The 18,675-nt window shown below is 37.0% G+C and overlaps 2 protein-coding genes across 3 annotated transcripts in view; one reads left to right on the top strand and one right to left on the bottom strand.

Annotated features, from left to right (window-relative positions):
- Positions 1-18,675, top strand: part of TP53BP2 (tumor protein p53 binding protein 2) — a 215,884-nt gene that overhangs the window by 58,512 nt on the left and 138,697 nt on the right. The window lies entirely within an intron of this gene.
- The window catches only part of FBXO28 (F-box protein 28), a 30,993-nt gene that overhangs the window by 5,885 nt on the left and 6,433 nt on the right, over positions 1-18,675 (bottom strand). The window contains exons 2-4 of the mRNA XM_033851114.2: positions 14,294-14,403; positions 10,506-10,644; positions 529-724 (exon numbers count right to left, since the gene is read on the bottom strand). Coding sequence (XP_033707005.1) covers positions 529-724; positions 10,506-10,644; positions 14,294-14,403 — 445 coding nt within the window. The remainder of the gene's footprint in view (positions 1-528; positions 725-10,505; positions 10,645-14,293; positions 14,404-18,675) is intronic.

The raw sequence follows: 18,675 nt of genomic DNA, 5'->3' as shown, positions 1-18,675 counted from the left end.
CTAGGATCCGACAATGTTCAAAACAGCCTTATGCACCCTGTCTTCTAAAGTAGCAGCCAGATACTCCAGGGGCTGAAATAATTAACTGGTTATTTCCATGAGGAATTTTTTGGGTTTTGTCTGGTATATTTGATTCTGTTATAGGATAACGAATACTAACTAGTCAGAAACATGAAAAACCATTCACATATACATAGCTTTTCACTCAGTAATTTGCTCTGATAAATTTAAGCCAAGTTAAAAGTTGTGGATATGTACAAAGATTTAGCCGCAAGATTGTTCTTCAGAGTGTAGTTCAAATACTGAAAATCTGGAAACAAATGTGCCTAACAGCAGCAGATCAGCTACATAAATTATGGTCTGTAGCCCAATCTGTCATTAAAAATTATGTTGCAGATACAGTTACAGACCCAGAAAAGTTCAAGATACACGGTTAAGTGGTGGGGGGAAAACGCAAGTTACAAATCTATGTACATTATAATAATATGAACATTATTATAAACTGAACGTATTATAAACAAAAGATACCTGGAGGAGAGCCCATGAGTCTTCCAGATACATCTGATCCTGGTAATTTCCTCTTTAGAATTGGAACAATCTTTTCATCAAAGTATTCCATTGCCATGGAGGAAATATCCCTTAACTCTTGAAGTACTTCATGAGCTCGCTGAGGGGCTCTGGTAGAGTTGACATATCTCAACACACGATAAATCTCATCAATCACCTAAAATAATGAGCTCTCATTAGCACTTTAGATTTATTTTTTTTTTTAAAGAAAACAGCTAAACAGGGAGCAAAGTGACTGCTTGTTTTGCAATTCCTATAAAGACCTACAGGTGACTTAACTGATATACTGACCACTGATAACATTACCATCTGTAACACATGGCTTTGGGCTTGTTATAATACTTTATACATTTCATATTTATATTTATTTAAGCATCTTTTCTGTACTCTACTGGTGCTACGGAATCAGGATGATTAAAATACAGCTCCTGCCCTGAAGGAAATCAGTGTAACTGGGGAGAAAGATGTGTAAAGAAGTGACGTAAAGAGGGATATACAAATTGCAAAAGAAACTAGAAGACTAAACTAAGAGATTAGATCTTGTATGCAAGTAGGGGTCGGGGTGGGGGAATTACCCAAACCCATACTCTACTAATCCTCTGAACCTACTTCACTCTAGTCTGAATCTGTTTCCCAAAGCCCCAGGGACTCAGCCTGATTTCCTTCTCTCTTTCACACCGCCACTATTTGCTCTATCCTTGAAGCTTTGTTTCTCTTAGACTTGCTGTGGATTGGAATGAAGTCTCCTCACAGCCCACTTTCTTGTTATCGCCAAAGGGTAGCAAGAGATCCTTTTTCATTTTAATAATAATTGCAATGGGGAAACACAAGGCATACATACATGGAGAAGAAAGCTGACAGTCCTGATTCCTAGTTCTCTTGCTGGAATGGTAACTGAACCTTCCTTAGGCATTCTGCCCTCAGCTTTAATCCCTGTGAGGTCAGCCCTACTTTCTCCTATGGCTTCAGCGTAGACCTGAAGATAATAATGTACATCTCTGAAGATCTCCAGTCTGGATGATATCTGTTCCAATGGGTCTTCACCTCACAAGACTTGTGGGTTAAATCAGCCAAACCATTCTGTCACCAAAGCATCTCAAACCACCTTGAATCCCACTCATTTCCACTGCTGCATTTACCTAGCCAGTACCCAACTACGGAACAATCTTATTTATATAACTGGCCTTTTCTTCTCCTTTATTCAGGCTGCTGAGTACTGCTAGAGAAACATAAAATCTTGCAGAATAGTACCAGGACAAATTACAGTCCTTAACACGTTCTAGACTCTCAGGGCAATGAGATGATCCTTGTCAGTCTAGCATCATGTGTGCTAAATAAATGTCAGCAAAATTAAACTGTTAGGATGTGTCTTTATCATGAATCAGAGAAGACTTCACAGAAGAGGCCACGTCAGTGGGCCTGGAGAGATGACTAGGAATTGGCTTGGCCTAAGGTGGTGTATATGTAGGCAAATGTAATAAGATAGGAGATATGCTAGTTTTGAATTACATGGGCCATGCAGGTGATACTAGACAGGCAGGCATATATGGAGATACAGGTTAGGAGATCAGGAGAGAAACTCCAAATGATGAAGAGGCCTCAGTAGCCAATGGCATAACAGGGACTGACATTGCTAAGGGAGAAGATACAGAATAGAATAGTCAAAGGCAGAATCCTGAGGCACTAGTGGTTAAGTGATACATTTATTTTTGGTATTACTACTAGATTATGAACTCATTCCAAAAGAAAATAACATTTTTTTTCAATAAAAACTTACTGAACTACCATGTTAGGAACTATTACGTATATTAAAAAAAAAAGAAATGAAGAAAACAGTACTTTCTCTTGGGCTTACAATTTAATTATGTGAACAAATCCTAACCTGTAAGCATTTACTGGTCAGGAGAGGCTTCTTTGACATATTTAAGGTAAAACTGAATGATGATGAGGAACTGGAAGATCTGGGAAGAAAAGCATTTAAGCAGGGATAACAATGGCAATGGCTTCAAGGTCTGAGTCAGTTTGGCTTGTTTAAGTTCAAGGGTTAGAAACATGCAAACTATATCTGTATCTCCAAACAGTAAAAATTTATGGAAGCTAGCATAAGCTCAATGCTTTGAAAAAAAACAACTTAATATTTATATGATTACAAAATTGTTAATTACAAAATATATAAGCTAAAGTAGTAATAGAGTATTTTTTTCAAGGTCCTTCATATTGACGGAGAGTCTGTGTACTAGTGCTAGGATATTAACTGACCCACAGTAGCTCTGTGTTCATCGGCGTTTACATGTGTGTTATAAATCAGTACTGCGACACTCCAGTATCATTTTATGCTGGCCTCAATGCCCGTATACTCCAGCTCCAGGTACAAAGTAACCATGAGCTCTTCGAACTACATCAAACCCTCTCTCTCTTTTTTGCTCAGGATTTTTGCACATTATGATCTCTTTTCTGGAATGTTCTCCCTGCATATCTCCCCTACCTTCTCTAGCCCCAAATTTCTTACTCATCCTTGAGGTCTCAGCAACACTTTCTCAGAGTAAGCAGTCTTTTCTGAACCCTCTTTCAGTTTAAATCATGTTAACATCTTCATCAAATCCTTTATTTTACCTTCAGAATACACATTACAAGTTTTAAGTACTACATTTTTCTGTAAATGTCTGTCTTCCTATAATATAGTAAGCTCAACTAAAGAGACCATGCCTAGTTTCACTGTCAGATCCCCACAGTCTAGCAGTGTCTGGCACAGAGCAGATACTCAATAAACGTCTGTTAAATGAGTGATAAAGATGGTCAAATATCATAAATTGCTTAATATTAACCCATCTAAATAAAACTGTTTAGGGACAAGCCACAGGGGTAAAGTCAATACAAGAACATGATTTTTAGAGGCTGGATTTTGAATATAAAGGTCACAGTTAACAGAATTTTTATTGAGAGGAATTTTTAAAAAATACATAATATTTTAAAGAGTATTTATCCACAGCTTTATTAATGGGTCTATTTATATTATGTTTATGTACATAAATACTGGTAGACAGAAGAATATTTACAGTATATTTGAACTAGGCTAGAAATGACTGTTATAATGATTCAAGCATGAATAAAACATACATCTTATCCAATGCAAGATGACTTAGTGAAAGACCCATACACAGGAAAGGCTAGCTCAAACTGAGTAAATTCAATGTACAAGCAAAGTGCTGTGTGAAAAAGAAAGAGAGAAATAAGATCTGTTTGAGAGAACTGAGCAGGCCTAATGAAGGACCTGGCAATGAGACATAAGCAGAATTTCAATGGGGAAGAGAAGTCTGAGCATGACTAAAGGAGGAGTGGACTGAGGAGATGGATGATGTGGATGGACAGGTGACAGCATAGGAAATCAACATGTATGTAGTGCTACTACGTACCATGCCTTTATTCTGGGTTTTTAAAAGAAATTTATTATGCAGTGAATCCTCTTCCGTAACCCTGATTCTTCAGAATTAACTTCATATCAAACTATTCCATAGGGATTACTAATACTAAATCACATCTGTAAACCAATTTGTGAAATAATCTTATCTTTACTGTATTCAGCCTTCTAAATATAGTGTGAAAGCAAGGTATCTCTTCCCATTTGTTCAAGTCTTCCATTAGGAAACAATGTTTTCAAAGCTTACCATATAGAGGTTATTTAGTTAAATGGACTCATCCATGTTTTCAATAAAATTAAAAATATTTTCTGGGGCTTCCCTGGTGGCGCAGTGGTTGAGGGTCCACCTGCCGATGCAGGGGACACAGGTTCGTGCCCCGGTCCGGGAAGATCCCACATGCCACGGAGCGGCTGGGCCCGTGAGCCATGGCCGCTGAGCCTGCGCGTCCGGAGCCTGTGCTCCACAACGGGAGAGGCCACAACAGTGAGAGGCCCGTGTACCGCAAAAAAAAAAAAAAAAAAAAAAAATTTTTCTTTCCTCTGTCCAAAAGTTATAAGCAAAGGACAACGTGAGGAAAAAAGGACACAGCATGTTAGAACCAAACTGCTTCTAGCATTCAGAGTCATCAGTGGCTACAATGGCTTTAGAGGCACATATTAAGAAAGCATAGTATTTACCTGATTTTTAAAACATTTCAATTTCTGAGTAGGTTTAATCACTTTCTGAAAATTACTTCAGCAGCAAGAATGTAACGTGTGAGTCTTGTGTCCAGTGTAAAGATCACAGGTTTTAGGCAGGTCACCTAAACTCTTTAATGGCTCTCTGTACACCTTTCAAATAATATGCCACATGCCGAATCCTACCCAAGTTTGAGATAATAAAATAATAGTTATGAAAATATTTTTAAGTTTTAAAAAAGTATGGTAAGAAACCAAATGTGAACAGCTATCATATTTCTAACACATGCAGTTTACTATATCATGCTTATGTTTAAATTGGCACAGTAATAAATGACATACTATGAATATCATTTAAGTATTTCTACTACTGTAGATGAATTTCTATCTTGTTTAATCTACTGTTTAGCAAACAAAGCTCCTATTAAAATACTGAACCTCATATGTTCTCATTTTCTGTCTTTTTGTTCCACTTGAGATTTCCTTAATTTTCCTTTCCGCCCCTTTTACTTAAAATTGTTTCTTCCATATTTGTAAATATTTCTTTATATGGCATGTGTTTGACTATTTTCTTATTTCTCTTAGACTATTAGTCACAGTTTCTTTAAGTTTCATATCCTTGTATTGCTTTCTCAAAGGTGTATTTTTCCCCATTTGTTTCATTCTGTGTTTCATATTAGTCTGGCAATTCTCTACTCCTTGCATATACTTAAGAATGGAGCACACAAAAAGCTGATCAGAACTCCTAGTTAGCCAAGATGGTGGGAAAGGTGGGGTATAGGGGGATAAGAGCAGGGACCTAAAAAAAAAATCAATGAGAATAGATTGATTCTTCTTTTTTCATTTTAAAGGTTCGTGGACTGTATATATTTACTTGGGGACCAGCATAGTGAAAGGAGGAAATGCTTCCAAGTAATAGATATTTTTAAGAATGTCTTCACATTAAAACCAATTTTAAGAGAAACAAAAATACAATATTCTGGAAGCATTAGGTAAACTCAAATTGAAGGATATTTATTCCTCAAAAAACTGACCTATGACCTTCAAAAATGTGAAGCTCAAGAAACACAAAGAGTAGGGAATTATTTCACATTAAAGAGGATTAACAAGTCCATGTGTAATCCTAGACTGAATTCTGGACTCAGAAATAAGAATAGTTCGGGGGACTTCCGTGGTGGCGCAGTGGTTGGGAATCTGCCTGCCAATGCAGGGGACACGGGTTTGATCCCTGGTCCAGGAAGATCCCACATGCCACGGAGCAACTAAGCCTGTGTGCCACAACTACTGAGCCTGTGCTCTAGAGCCCATGAGCCACAACTACTGAGCTCACGAGCCACAACTACTGAGCCCACGTGCCGCAACTACTGAGTCTGCGTGCTGCAGCTACTGAAGCCCGCGCGCCTAGAGCCTGTGCTCCGCAATGAGAAGCCACTGCAATGAGAAGCCTGCCCACCGCAACCCAGAGTAGCTCCCGCTTGCCACAACTAGAGAAAGCCCACACACACCAACGAAGACCCAACGCAGCCAAAAGAAAAAAAAAAAGAATAGCTAGGAAAACTATTATTGGGATAAGAAATGAAATTTAAATACAGATTACTGATTAGTTAAGTGTATTGGATCAATGTTAAATTTCCTGAGTTTGATATCTGTACTATGGTTAAGTAACAAAATGTCCTAGTTTTTAGGGAATACATTGAAATATTTAAGAGTATAGGGTCACAGTAGCTCCAACTCATCTTCAAATGGTTCAGAAAAAAATAAAATATGTATAGAGAGAGAATAAAAGCAAATGAGACAAAAGGTAAATAATTGCTGACCTGGATAAAAGATACATGGGAATTCCTTGTAATATTTTTGCAATTTTTGTGTAAATGTGAAAATACATCAAAACAAAAAGTTACCCCCCAAAAAAGGAATAAAGAAAGTGACCACCACCAGTTATTCTTCATCAAAAACGTTAAAAACAAACCAATAATACATAATATGTAGATTTTATGTTTGTTCAGGGAAATCTAGCTTCATGATCTTACATGATCATTTACACTATAAAAACACTGACTTTTGTGTTTCAATAAGCACGAAAGGGTTACTGGGGCTGTTAGTAATGGTGAAGAGAAGAAATTATTCATGTCTTTTTTCATTATTATATCTCCCAGAATGGTTAGTTGGCCTCTGCTCACATGCGTTTTTCAGTATGTGTGAACTGCTGATATTGACCGAGAGCTTACTATAAAAAGTTTGACTTCTATATGTCAGACAGAAGATTTGAGAAATATATACAGGAATAAGCTAAGAATCTAAACTCTAGTTCTGAGAAAAGATGAATGCAACATCAATGTAGTGGTCAGAGTCTGCAACTATGGCCCTAACTGACCTGTGCCTATTTTTGTAAATAAGGTTTTTACTGGAACACAAGCACACACCCATTCATTTACCACACGTTGTAGAATCACGGCTGTTTCTCAGAGTTGAGTATTCATGACACAGACCATGTGGTTCACAAAGCCAAAAATATTTATTATCTGGCCTTTTACAGAAAAAGTTTGCTGATCCCTGCCATAGCCATAGTGGCAAACTCCCAACTAATCTTTAGACAGATTTTCTTTTAATGCCCTTGCTATTAGTATGCTTTCCTTGTCAAGAGACTCCATTTTAAACCCCTCCAGTGAATAAGCCTTAGGTTTTCACTGAGTAGAAGGGTAATGATCTAGCTTGTTTAGAGCTGGAGAAGGGACCTATAGGTTTAAATCATTCTTAAATATAGATTCTCAACCAACCTTCCTGTTTTAGCCCCATTTTCAGAAATGCTTGGAGCTTTCGACCTAGAATTTTCTAGAGGTTCAGTTGTGCATACTGGGTTGCCTCCCAGCTTCCCCCACTCCCAGTTTAGGAATTAACTTTCTCAGTTCTGCTAAGTCAGTTACCATTTATTCATCTACTCTCCAGCTTCCAAAATTCTGTTGCTACTGTCTACTTTCTGACCTCATTTTCATGGGTCTTTATCTTTTTTCCTTTTAAAAATTAGATCATTTACTCCACTCCACTGACTAGAGTTCTGGGAGAAATTAAGAGGTAAACATATATTTAATCTTCTATCTTCATCCTGCCATTTAATTTTATGAACAAACTCAACTGTTCTTTCAGAGAATAATTAAAAGAAAAAAATCTTCCCAACTGTTAAAGGTCCACAATTCTGTTACATATCAGGCAATCTAATTTAAACTAATGTGCATATTACCCAGACTCACTTAAGTAACTTGTGAAAAGTAATTTGTGAGATGAAATCCCTACTGGAGACCTGAATTTTAACAAAATGGATATATTCTATACAAAACCACGAAAAGAGTTCTCTTACAAAGTATAAGAGCACCTGAACTTTTAAGTATAACCCGGGAGCAAGATCCTGGGAAAACCAAGAATGAACTACCACAGAAATCACACACCAAATCAAGATTATATGCTAAACTGAAAGAAAATTATTTTATAGAATGTCTTCACTTAAGGATGAGAAAATTAATGCCACATCCTTATGTTCTGAAGATAGAATGTGAAAGTTTAAGGATGAGAAGTTCAAAAAGGAACAATAATAAAACAACCCAAATACTGCAAACTGTGTAAGTTAGCAGTTTAGATTTAGTCTAAGCTAAAAAGTACCAGCTACATAAAAATAAAAAGTAATAATCTGAGTATACAATGTTGTTTTAGGCAAGGTATAAGCTATATAGATGGCACTTGTAAGAAAGAGAAGAAGCCAAGGTGATAATAAAAACAAAAATTATTTGTTTTCTGGGGGTTGTTTTTCCAGTCAAGTTCAGATTTGTAGGAGAAAAATAAATCAGGATAAGATCTTTGGAAGAAATGGGTACGATGAAGGAAAAATGGAAGACTTTTCCACTGCAGGCAAGGTAAAGGTCTCAGTTAAGGAGCTGTCCAGAGCAAATGCCCAGGGTGATACACATCAGCTTGAAAGCTGAAGACATTCTCCATTGCTACCACCACCTCAGTTGGTACTAGAATTAAAAGCAAAGACAAGTGGTTTCCAAAAAACCAGCAGGACTCAACTAGATTCAACTTCATTTGTATAGATAGTAAATATTATTCTAATCACATGATCCTGATAAATTAGAACAAAAGATGGGCAACTTCTGCAAAGGTCAGGTACTAAAATATCTTTGGCTTTGCAGGCCATATGGACTTCGCTGCAAACTACTCAACTCTCGTTAACAACTGACTGAATTGTCTCTAAGGTTATGAAGCTTGGAGATGCGTCTTAACTATTCACAACCTTATGATAGGCAATAAAAACTACAAGGCTACAGGAGACAACCTATTCTAGTTCAGTGAACATCCCAGGAACACCTAAGAGTTAAGGCCTATGAATCAGACCTGGATAAAATCTGGCATAAGAATCAGAATCTAAAGTTTCTAACCGGTCCCTTTCATTTATTTATTTTTTTTGTTATTTTTTTTTTGTTTGTTTGTTTTTGTTTTTGCGGTACGCGGGCCTCTCCCGTTGCGGAGCACAGGCTCCAGACGCGCAGGCTCAGCGGCCATGGCTCACGGGCCCAGCCGCTCCGCGGCACGTCAGGTCTTCCCGGACCGGGGCACGAACCCGTGTCGCCTGCATCGGCAGGCGGACTCTCAACCACTGCGCCACCAGGGAAGGCCCCGGTCACTCTTTTATAGTACCGTGCAGAAGCATCGGTAGCTAATGAGGGAAGTGCGCTATACCAAAGTATACTTTAAATAAGAAACAGGAGGGATTCCCTGGTGGCGCAGTGGTTGAGAGTCCGCCTGCCGATGCAGGGGACACGGGTTCGTGCCCTGGTCCGGGAAGATCCCGCATGCCGCGGAGCGGCTGGGCCCGTGAGCCATGGCCGCTGAGCCTGCGCGTCTGGAGCCTGTGCTCCGCAACGGGAGAGGCCACAACAGTGAGAGGCCCGCGTACCGCAAAAACAAAAACAAACAAAAAGAAACAGGACTCCTCTGGCTCCCAACGTACGTCACAAAAAGTTGAAAATGGAGAAAGTACATTAAAAATATTGCCAATGTTAATTATCTATGGAAATAACAAAAAGAGAACATTCAAATTTTACTAGGTATTAATTAGTTCCAACCATGTTAAGGGAACCTTTTGCCAGTATCAACTAAGTAGCAAAATGATCTTTAATTCTACCTCCATCTCTTGGACATAAAAAGATATAGACATTATTTCATTCTGAATTTACACTCAATTCAAGAAGCAAGATACTAGTGAAGGTATGAGTAGTGTGTTGAACGCTGGGATCTTTATTAACTTAGTAACAATAAATATATCACAATATACTTATTTCTGTGTTAAACAGCACTATTACTTAGCTCTGAGTATACTGTTACACAGTAATTATCTATTCTTGTCAGATCTGGAAGTTTGTAAGTTGTCTTCATGAAACATTTCTCAAACAAAACCAAACCAGCTTGTCTTTCCTACTCCACCTCCCCCAAATTATAACAATCTTGAAGGCAGGGACAATACCTATCCTATTCATTGCTGTATCTCTGGCATCTTAACAAAAAGTAAAAGTGCAAAATTTTTTCTTGAGTATGAACCCTTAAAAAGCTTTTCTAAAGAATAGTAGCACTTCTACAGTATATTTCAAAATCATAATTTTAAATATAAATATCACATAAATGATACATATGTATATGTTGTTGCACAGAAGCTAAACAAAGCCATTCATAGAAGTGCATCCAAAGAAGTAGAAATAATTCTATTATTTAAAAAAATCACTCTGTAACTTTATAATAATTTAAAGTTTACATAGTGCAATCCAGCTGTTCTAGGTAAGGGATTCTATTTTACCTTTCCTGGGATGAAGCAACAGAGATTGGAATCCACATACTTCATGAAAGTCATATTTAAGAGAGACAGCCTTGTTTCAACAGCAGCGAGGATGTCTGCATGACGAGCTAATGAATGGTTTCTCCTTTCTGACTCTCTCCTACCAAAAAAAAAAAAAAAAAAGGCAACCATTAAAAGAAGTACTGTGGACTACAATGTTAACCAAACAAAATGCCTTAATGTAAGTTTAACATTTACACATTAATTTAGAAATCTACAATTGGGTCATAATTTGTTTAACTGTCATGATAAATGAATCACTGTTTAGAAATCCTTGCCAAGGATTAATCCAATACTCACTGATAAAATATTTGAAAAAAATTAGTTTTTTTTTTGTTTTGTTCTTTGGCTTTGTCAAGCCTAATGGCTATTAGAGAAATTAATGAAAGAATTACACATGGACATAAAGACAAGAAGCCATATATTTTTGCCCACAAAATCAGCTCATTTAAACTTTTAAAAAGTTTTATTGAGACATAATTCACATACAATAAAATTCACTTTTAAAGGGTACAATTTAGTAGTTTTTACTATATTCACAGTTGTGTTCCCATCACCACTATCCAATTTCAGAACATTTTCATTATCACAAAAAGAAAGCCAAGGGGAAGCTGGGATGAAGGGAGAGAGTAGCATCGACATATATACACTACCAAATGTAAAATGGATGGCTAGCGGGAAGCTGCTGCATAGCACAGGGAGATCAGCTCGATGCTTTGTGACAACCTAGAGGGGTGGGATAGGGAGGGGGGGTGGGAGGGAGACACAAGAGGGAGGGGATATGGGGATATATGTATACATACAGCTGATTTACTTTGTTGTACAGCAGAAACTAACAAGACATTGTAAAGCAATTATACTCCAATAAAGATATTAAAAAAAAAAAAAAAGAAAGCAAGCCTGTAACCATTATCAATCACTCCCATTACCCAGCCCCTGGCAAGAACTAATTTACTTTCGGTTTCTATGGATTTGCCTATTGTGGACACTTCAGATAACTGGAATCATAATCATAATATTATGTGGTGTTCTGTGTCTATCTTCTTTCAGTTCGCATAGTTTTCAAGGTTCATCCATGTTGTAGCACGTCTCAGTAGTTCTTCATTCCTTTTTATTGCTGAATAATATTCTATTATATGGACATACCATTATTTTGATTATCCATTCATCTGTTGATGGACCTTTGGGTTGTTTCCACTTTTTGGCTATGATGAATAATGCTGCTATAAATATGTGTGTACAAGTTTTTGTGTAGACATATTTTCACTTCTCCTGAGTATATACTTAGGAGTGAAACTGCTGGGTCATTTGGTGACTCTATGTTTAACTTTTTGAGAAACTGTTTTGTAAAGTGGCTGCACCATTTTATAATCTCACCAGTAACATGTGAAAATTCCAATTTGTCCACCTCCTTCCCAACATTCGTCTTTTTAAATTTTAGCCATCCATCCTAGTGGGTGTAAACCAGTATCCCATACTATTTTGATTTGCAATGCCCTGATGACTAATGATGCTGAGTATCTTTGATGGGCTTTTTGGCCTTTAGTGTATCTTCTTTGGAGAAATTTCTATCGAATCCTTTGCCCACTTTCAAATTGGGGTTATTTATCTTTTTATTGTTGAGTTATAAGAGTTTCTAATACAATCTGGATATAAGTCCTCTAACAGATATATGAGCTGCAAATGTCTTCTCCCATTCTGCAGGCTGTCTTTTCATTTTCTGGATGGTGTCCTTTGAGGCACAGAAATTTTAAACTTTGATGAATTCTCGTTTGTCTACTTTTTTCTTTTGTTACTTGTGCTTTTGGTGTCGTATCTAAAAAACCACTGCCTAATGCAAGTTCATGAAGGTTTATGACTATGTTTTCCTCTCAAGGTTTTATAATACAGCAGTGACATTTACACTTAAGCCTGTAATTCATTTTCAGTTAATTTTTGTATATGGTTTGAGAAAGGTTTCCAACTTCATTCTTTTGTCCCAGTGTTATTTGTTGAAAACACTAATCCTTCATCATTGGATTTTCTTGGCATTCTTATTGAAAATCAATTGACTAAAAATTTAAGGGTTCACTTTCTGGACTCTCAGTTCTATTCCATTGATCTGTATGTCTATCCTTTCTTTTAAAATTAATTAATTTATTTTTTGGCTGTGTTGGGTCTTTGTTGCTGCATGTGGGCTTTCTCTAGTTGTGGCGAGCAGGGGCTACTCTTCATTGAGGTGCGCAGGCTTCTCACTGTGGTGGCTTCTCTTGTTGTGGAGCACGGGCTCTAAGCGCGTGGGCTTCAGTAGTTGTGGCACACGGGTTTAGCTGCTCCGCAGCATGTGGGATCTTCCTAGTCCATAGATCGAACCTGTGACCCCTGCATTGGCAGGCAGATTCCTTTTTTTAAAAAATTTTTTTATTTATTTGTTTTATTTTTGGCTGCGTTGGGTCTTCATTGCTGTGCACAGGCCCTCTGCAGTTGCAGTGAGTAAGGGCTACTCCGTGCTGTGGTGCGCGGGCTTCCCACTGTGGTGGCTTCCCCTGCTGTGAAGCACAGGCTCCAGGCTCATGGGCTTCAGCAGCTGTGGCTCGCAGGCTCCACAGCGCAGGCCCAGTAGCCGCGGCACACAGGCTCAGTTGCTCTGCGGCACGTAGGATCCTCCCAGACCAGGGTGCAGCAGGCAGATTCTTAACCACTGCGCCACCAGGGAAGTCCCTATATGTCTATCCTTATGCCAGCACCATACTCTTGATTATTGTAACTTTGTAGTAAGTTCTGAAACTGGGAAATGGTAGTCTTCCAATTTTGCTCTTTTTCAAGATTGTTTTGATTTCTGCGCCTTTTGCAATTCTATAGGAATTACAGGATCAGCCTGTCAATTTCTGCAAAAAGACTGCTAGGATTTTGACAGGGGTTGCACTGAATATATATATATCAATTTGAGGAGTATTACCATCTTAATATGAAATCTTCCAATCCATGAACATAGAATGCCTTTCCGTTTATTTAAGTCTTCTTTAATTTCTTTTAACAGTGTTTTGTGGTTTTTAATATACAAGTTTTATACTTTTTTGGTTATATTCATTACTAAGTTTTTTAAATTCTTTTTGACGCTATTGTAAATGGAATTGTCTTAACTTCATTTTTGGATTGTTTATTGCTAGTGCATAGGATTATACATACATTTATTTATTTATTTAATTTATTTATTTATTTGGCTGTGCTGGGTCTTAGTTGTGGGACACGGGATTCTTCTTTAGTTGCAGCATGTGGGATCTAGTTCCATGACCAGGGATTGAACCTAGGCCCTCTGCATTGGGAGCACAGAGACTTAACCGCTGGACCACCAGGGAAGTCCCAATACAATTGATTTTTGTGTACTAATCTTGTATCCAGGATCCCTGCTGAGCTCATTTCTAGCTCTAATAATTAATGTATTTTATATACAACATCATGTGTATACAAGATTGTATCATCTGTGAATAGAGAATTTTACTTCTTCCTTTTCAATCTGGATGCTTTTTATTTCATTTTCTTGCCTAAATGCCCTAGTTTGAACCAAAATGTTGAACAGATATGGTGAGAGTTGAACAAACCATAGTAAAATGATTTATTGTGATCTGTGTACCCTTTGCTACAAAAATTTGGAAACCATTTAACCCAAGTAAACCCTTAGTGAGATTAAAAACAAACAAACAAACAAAAATCAAGAAACAAACAAAATCCCCAATTGTAAATTATTGCCAATGCTAACCATAACATACCTTGGGAGTTGTGCTTTAACTTGTTTCTGACATAGATTATGGTACCTCTCCACTTTTAGAAATCCCTGATTCAACATTCTCTGGCAGACCAAGTCCATTCTTTTACAAACCTATGGGAAGAGAGAATGAGAAAGAAGAATTGTAAAAAGTAAAAACCAAATTGGTAACAATTAAATTAGGCTCATAACTGATGGTTCAAAATTCTCTGTGCCAGTATTATTCCCCAGTTTGCTATATGTAAATTGTAAATTACAATATTGCATTTAAAAATTAGTATTATGTGTAGGCAAGGAATTAGTATTATGTGTAGGCAAGGAATACTTTACTCCTTAAAATATATATATATATATATATATATACACATATATATATATATATATATATATTTTTTTTTTTTTTTTAATTTTTTTGGCTGTGAGACATGGCTTGCAGGATCTTGGTTCCCTCACCAGGGATTGAACCCGTGCCCCCTGCAGTGGAAGTGCCGAGTCTTTAGGTATTTGTTGAATGTTCTGGATGTATCCCTGCTTTTATGGTCAGAGACTATAATCCTGATGACCATTAAAGCAACATATTTGAAGGTTTTTAACAGTTTGAAATAAGAAAGTTCTCCTTTGGCCAAAAACATATTCAAACTTAAGTCTAACTGCTCACAAAGTTTTTATGATCTATAACCAGAATGACAGTTTTTAATTATTTCTTCTAGTGATTTGGGTTAAGTATGACAGATTATGATGGCCAAAGCCTATACTAGATACTGTCATATCCTCCAAAATATTTCAACATGTACAGCAGAAACTTAACTACCTTGAATCCTTTAAAAACATGGTGTCTTTATACAAAAAAAGTACAGGATCTGGGGCTTCCCTGGTGGTGCAGTGGTTGAGAGTCCGCCTGCCAATGCAGGGTACACGGGTTCGTGCCCCAGTCCGGGAAGATCCCACATGCTGCGGAGCGGCTAGGCCTGTGAGCCATGGCCGTTGAGCCTGTGCGTCTGGAGCCTGTGCTCCGCAGTGGGACAGGCCACAACAGTGAGAGGCCCACATACCGCAAAAAAAAAAAAAAAAGTACAGGATCTGAAGTCACAACACCTAAATTTGACTCCAACCAATATACATCCTTGAGCAAGTCAGCTTCTATTTGAAAGCCTGAATCAGACATCTGTAAAATATGGATAGTATCTACTATATAGGGATGTCATTAGGATTAAATAACACACACTAAATCACTTGGTAAATTATAAAGTGCTATATAAAAATTATGTTAAATAAATTTTGTTTAACTTACCACTAATTTGAAAACTTTGCTTCATATACTTAGTTCTTATATTTCTGAGATATCCCAGTATCTTTTTTATCTTAATGAAACCTACTACACAAAATACATTTGTTCTTTGTTTCCTGAGTATTTTGCAGTGACTCAAAGTGATCAACCTGGTCGTTAATTCTCACTGTATAGGTGTTGCTGAAAGTGCAACACTGAGATATTATTGAGATAAATCTACATCAAGGCTAAGTCAATTAGGCAAGGGCTGTCTTATGCTTCTATCTCTCATAGCACCTAAAAACAAATGCTTGACAAATACTTGCAATACTGATGAAACTTTTGATACAAGTTTGCTTTCTCCTGAGATTATAGGGACAAAAATTCTGGTAAACTGGGTTGAGCTAATAAAGGTTTTGATACTCTAATATTAAATACTAGCTATTCCCTAAATCCCAGTATGGCAAATGAAACGTATGAAGGTAAACAGTTCTTTTCATTTCAAAGTAAATGAAAACATAATAAGGTTTAAGTACTGATACTAAGAGTAATTCTAAAAAATTATATTTTAAAATATGGTGGAATCTATTTCTAACTAGTAAGTTATAAACATTTGTTCAGTGTCTACTGAAAAAAAAATAAACCCAATATGTATCAACATAAGTAACTGTTTCTAAAACAAAATATTTAATGAGTTACATTTTTACAAATCTCTGATCCGTGGTTTAACAGAAACAAGTGAATTTTCATATCTGCTTCTTCTGCATTAAAGAGAGTGAAAATTGCAAATAATATATTAGTAAAGTAATGAAAATATTTTATATTGTATAGACTCCCTGAAAGGGTCTTGGAAACCCCTCTGGTAAACCTGGACCACAAATGAGAACCAGTGCCCTCATCCTGCGTAAACACGTTGCCATGAACACTGGTACTGAACTTTATGTGAGGAAAAAAGAAATTTTATCATGTTACTGGAGGAAGGAAAAGAGAGTATGTCTTTTTGTGTGTGATGAGGGGGAATAAAGCAGGCTAAATTCTCATCTTTCGTAGTAGGAAGTCAACAGATACTATCAAATAGAAGACAAACAACCCGAAGACTTGAAAGTGGTGCCTCTGAGGAATAAAAATTGGGGGTTGCATTGTTGTTAACGTTGTTAAAACTACTTGATGTGAGACACCCTCTAACACAACTTTGTAGAAAAATACTTTTTCTATTTGTGGACTCTATAACCTCTTTGATAATTTCTGAGTTAAATACTGGAACTAAACCCACTGTGGTGATGATTTCCTGATTTTTTAAAAGTCAAATCATTATTCTGTACACCTTAAACTTATACAGTGCTATATATCAATTACATCTCAAAACTGAAAAAAAAGTTTATTTACAAAGTGAAAAATTAAGGTCAATTACTGCTGTACTAATTTCCAAGGTAGTTTCTAAATTATTTTATTATACTAGAATTTTGCTGCACTGAATCTAGCTAAATACTAGAATTTAGGTATCTCTTAATAATCTAGAAATGCAACGGAATGAGTACTGACTAGTATGAGTATACAACTGACTGGGGAACCAGGTAAAGTCAACCAAGAGACTTCACATGATACAAGATTTGAACTAGGCTTTAAAGGAAGAGAGGACAAGCAAGGACTGCCAAGTTAATACTGACAGAACAAAGGCACAAAGCCTGGAAGGAATAAACCATTAGCAAGCAAACTGCTTCTGAAGACAGATCAGATATGTAGGCAAAGCTGAGAGGAATAAAATCTCTCATGTTTTGAGCAGGAAAATCAGACAGTAATGAGAAGTAAGTTTAAAAGGAAAAAGATCACCCATTTTGGGAGAGATCTAGTATTGGTACAGCTGATTGGTCATTTTCTGTAAGCAACTGTAATGTTAAGACTAAAGATATGGTTCTGGAAATTTCACATGAAGATAGCTGAAACCACTGCAGATGAATCCCAAATGAAGTAAAAGACAAGAAAACAAAGGCTTATAAATGGAGCCTCAACTGACCATTATAACTAAAAGCTGATAAAAAAAAGATCAGAAAATATGCATCTAAAACGAATACTGTAAATCAACTATACTTCAACTAAAAAAAAAAAAATTAGAAAATAGGAGGTCACAAACTAGAAGAGCACCACAAAAGCCAAAAAGATTTGAAGCATTAGTCAATATTGTAGGAAAATAACAGTATTTAATGTGGTATTATTCCATTCATAAATGTTCGATAAGCACTGACTGACCGAGAGCATAAAAACAAAGACACGATAGAGCATATATCTATCTTTTGTTTAGGATTCAGAAGGAAGCAAAGTGACCTCTGAAAAACAGCAATACACTAATTTTCCCCAAGGTGAGCAGTTTAATGTTAACTGCTGCCAATGTATGTTAACTTGCAAAACAAAATTATCTTATTTAAAGTGTAGCTCTAAATTTGGGGATATTTTCATTATTTCCCAAGGCTAAAGGGAAGAAATTTCATTTCTCCAGTTATTAAAACAAAACAAAAATCCTAGCAATTTGGCAATTTACCCGAGACAGAAAAATAAAATTCTAGAATCTGATATACAAAGATGATGACTATGTCAAAAACAACCAGTGTATTTAGAGATTAGGAAAATATATACTATAAAAACAAAAGGGAACTAATGGAACAAATCAGTCTACAATGAAGACGTTTAGCTTGGCCCCTCTGTTATTTGCTGCTCTAGTATGAAGAACAGATTTGTTTTTTCTTTGTTAATTACTTCAAGATTTAAAATGCCATGTTTATTCTTTTTTATTTTAAATGTTGGGGGTAGGAGTTTATTAATTAATTTATCTATTTTTGCTGTGTTGGGTCTTCGCTTCTGTGCGAGGGCTCTCTCTAGCTGTGGCAAGCGGGGGCCACTCTTCATCGCGGTGCACGGGCCTCCCACTATCGCGGCCTCTCCTGCTGCGGAGCACAGGCTCCAGACACGCAGGCTCAGCAGCCGTGGCTCACGGGCCCAGCCGCTCCGCGGCATGTGGGATCCTCCCAGACCAGGGCTCGAACCCCTGTCCCCTGCATTGGCAGGCAGATTCCCAACCACTGCGCCACCAGGGAAGCCCCCATGTTTATTCTTTTTATCATTTT

The sequence above is a fragment of the Tursiops truncatus genome, chromosome 1, assembly GCF_011762595.2.
Source record: "Tursiops truncatus isolate mTurTru1 chromosome 1, mTurTru1.mat.Y, whole genome shotgun sequence".
Lineage (NCBI taxonomy): Eukaryota > Metazoa > Chordata > Mammalia > Artiodactyla > Delphinidae > Tursiops > Tursiops truncatus.
The sequence above is the reverse complement of the archived record's forward strand: the minus strand, read 5'-3'. Positions and strand labels throughout refer to the sequence as shown.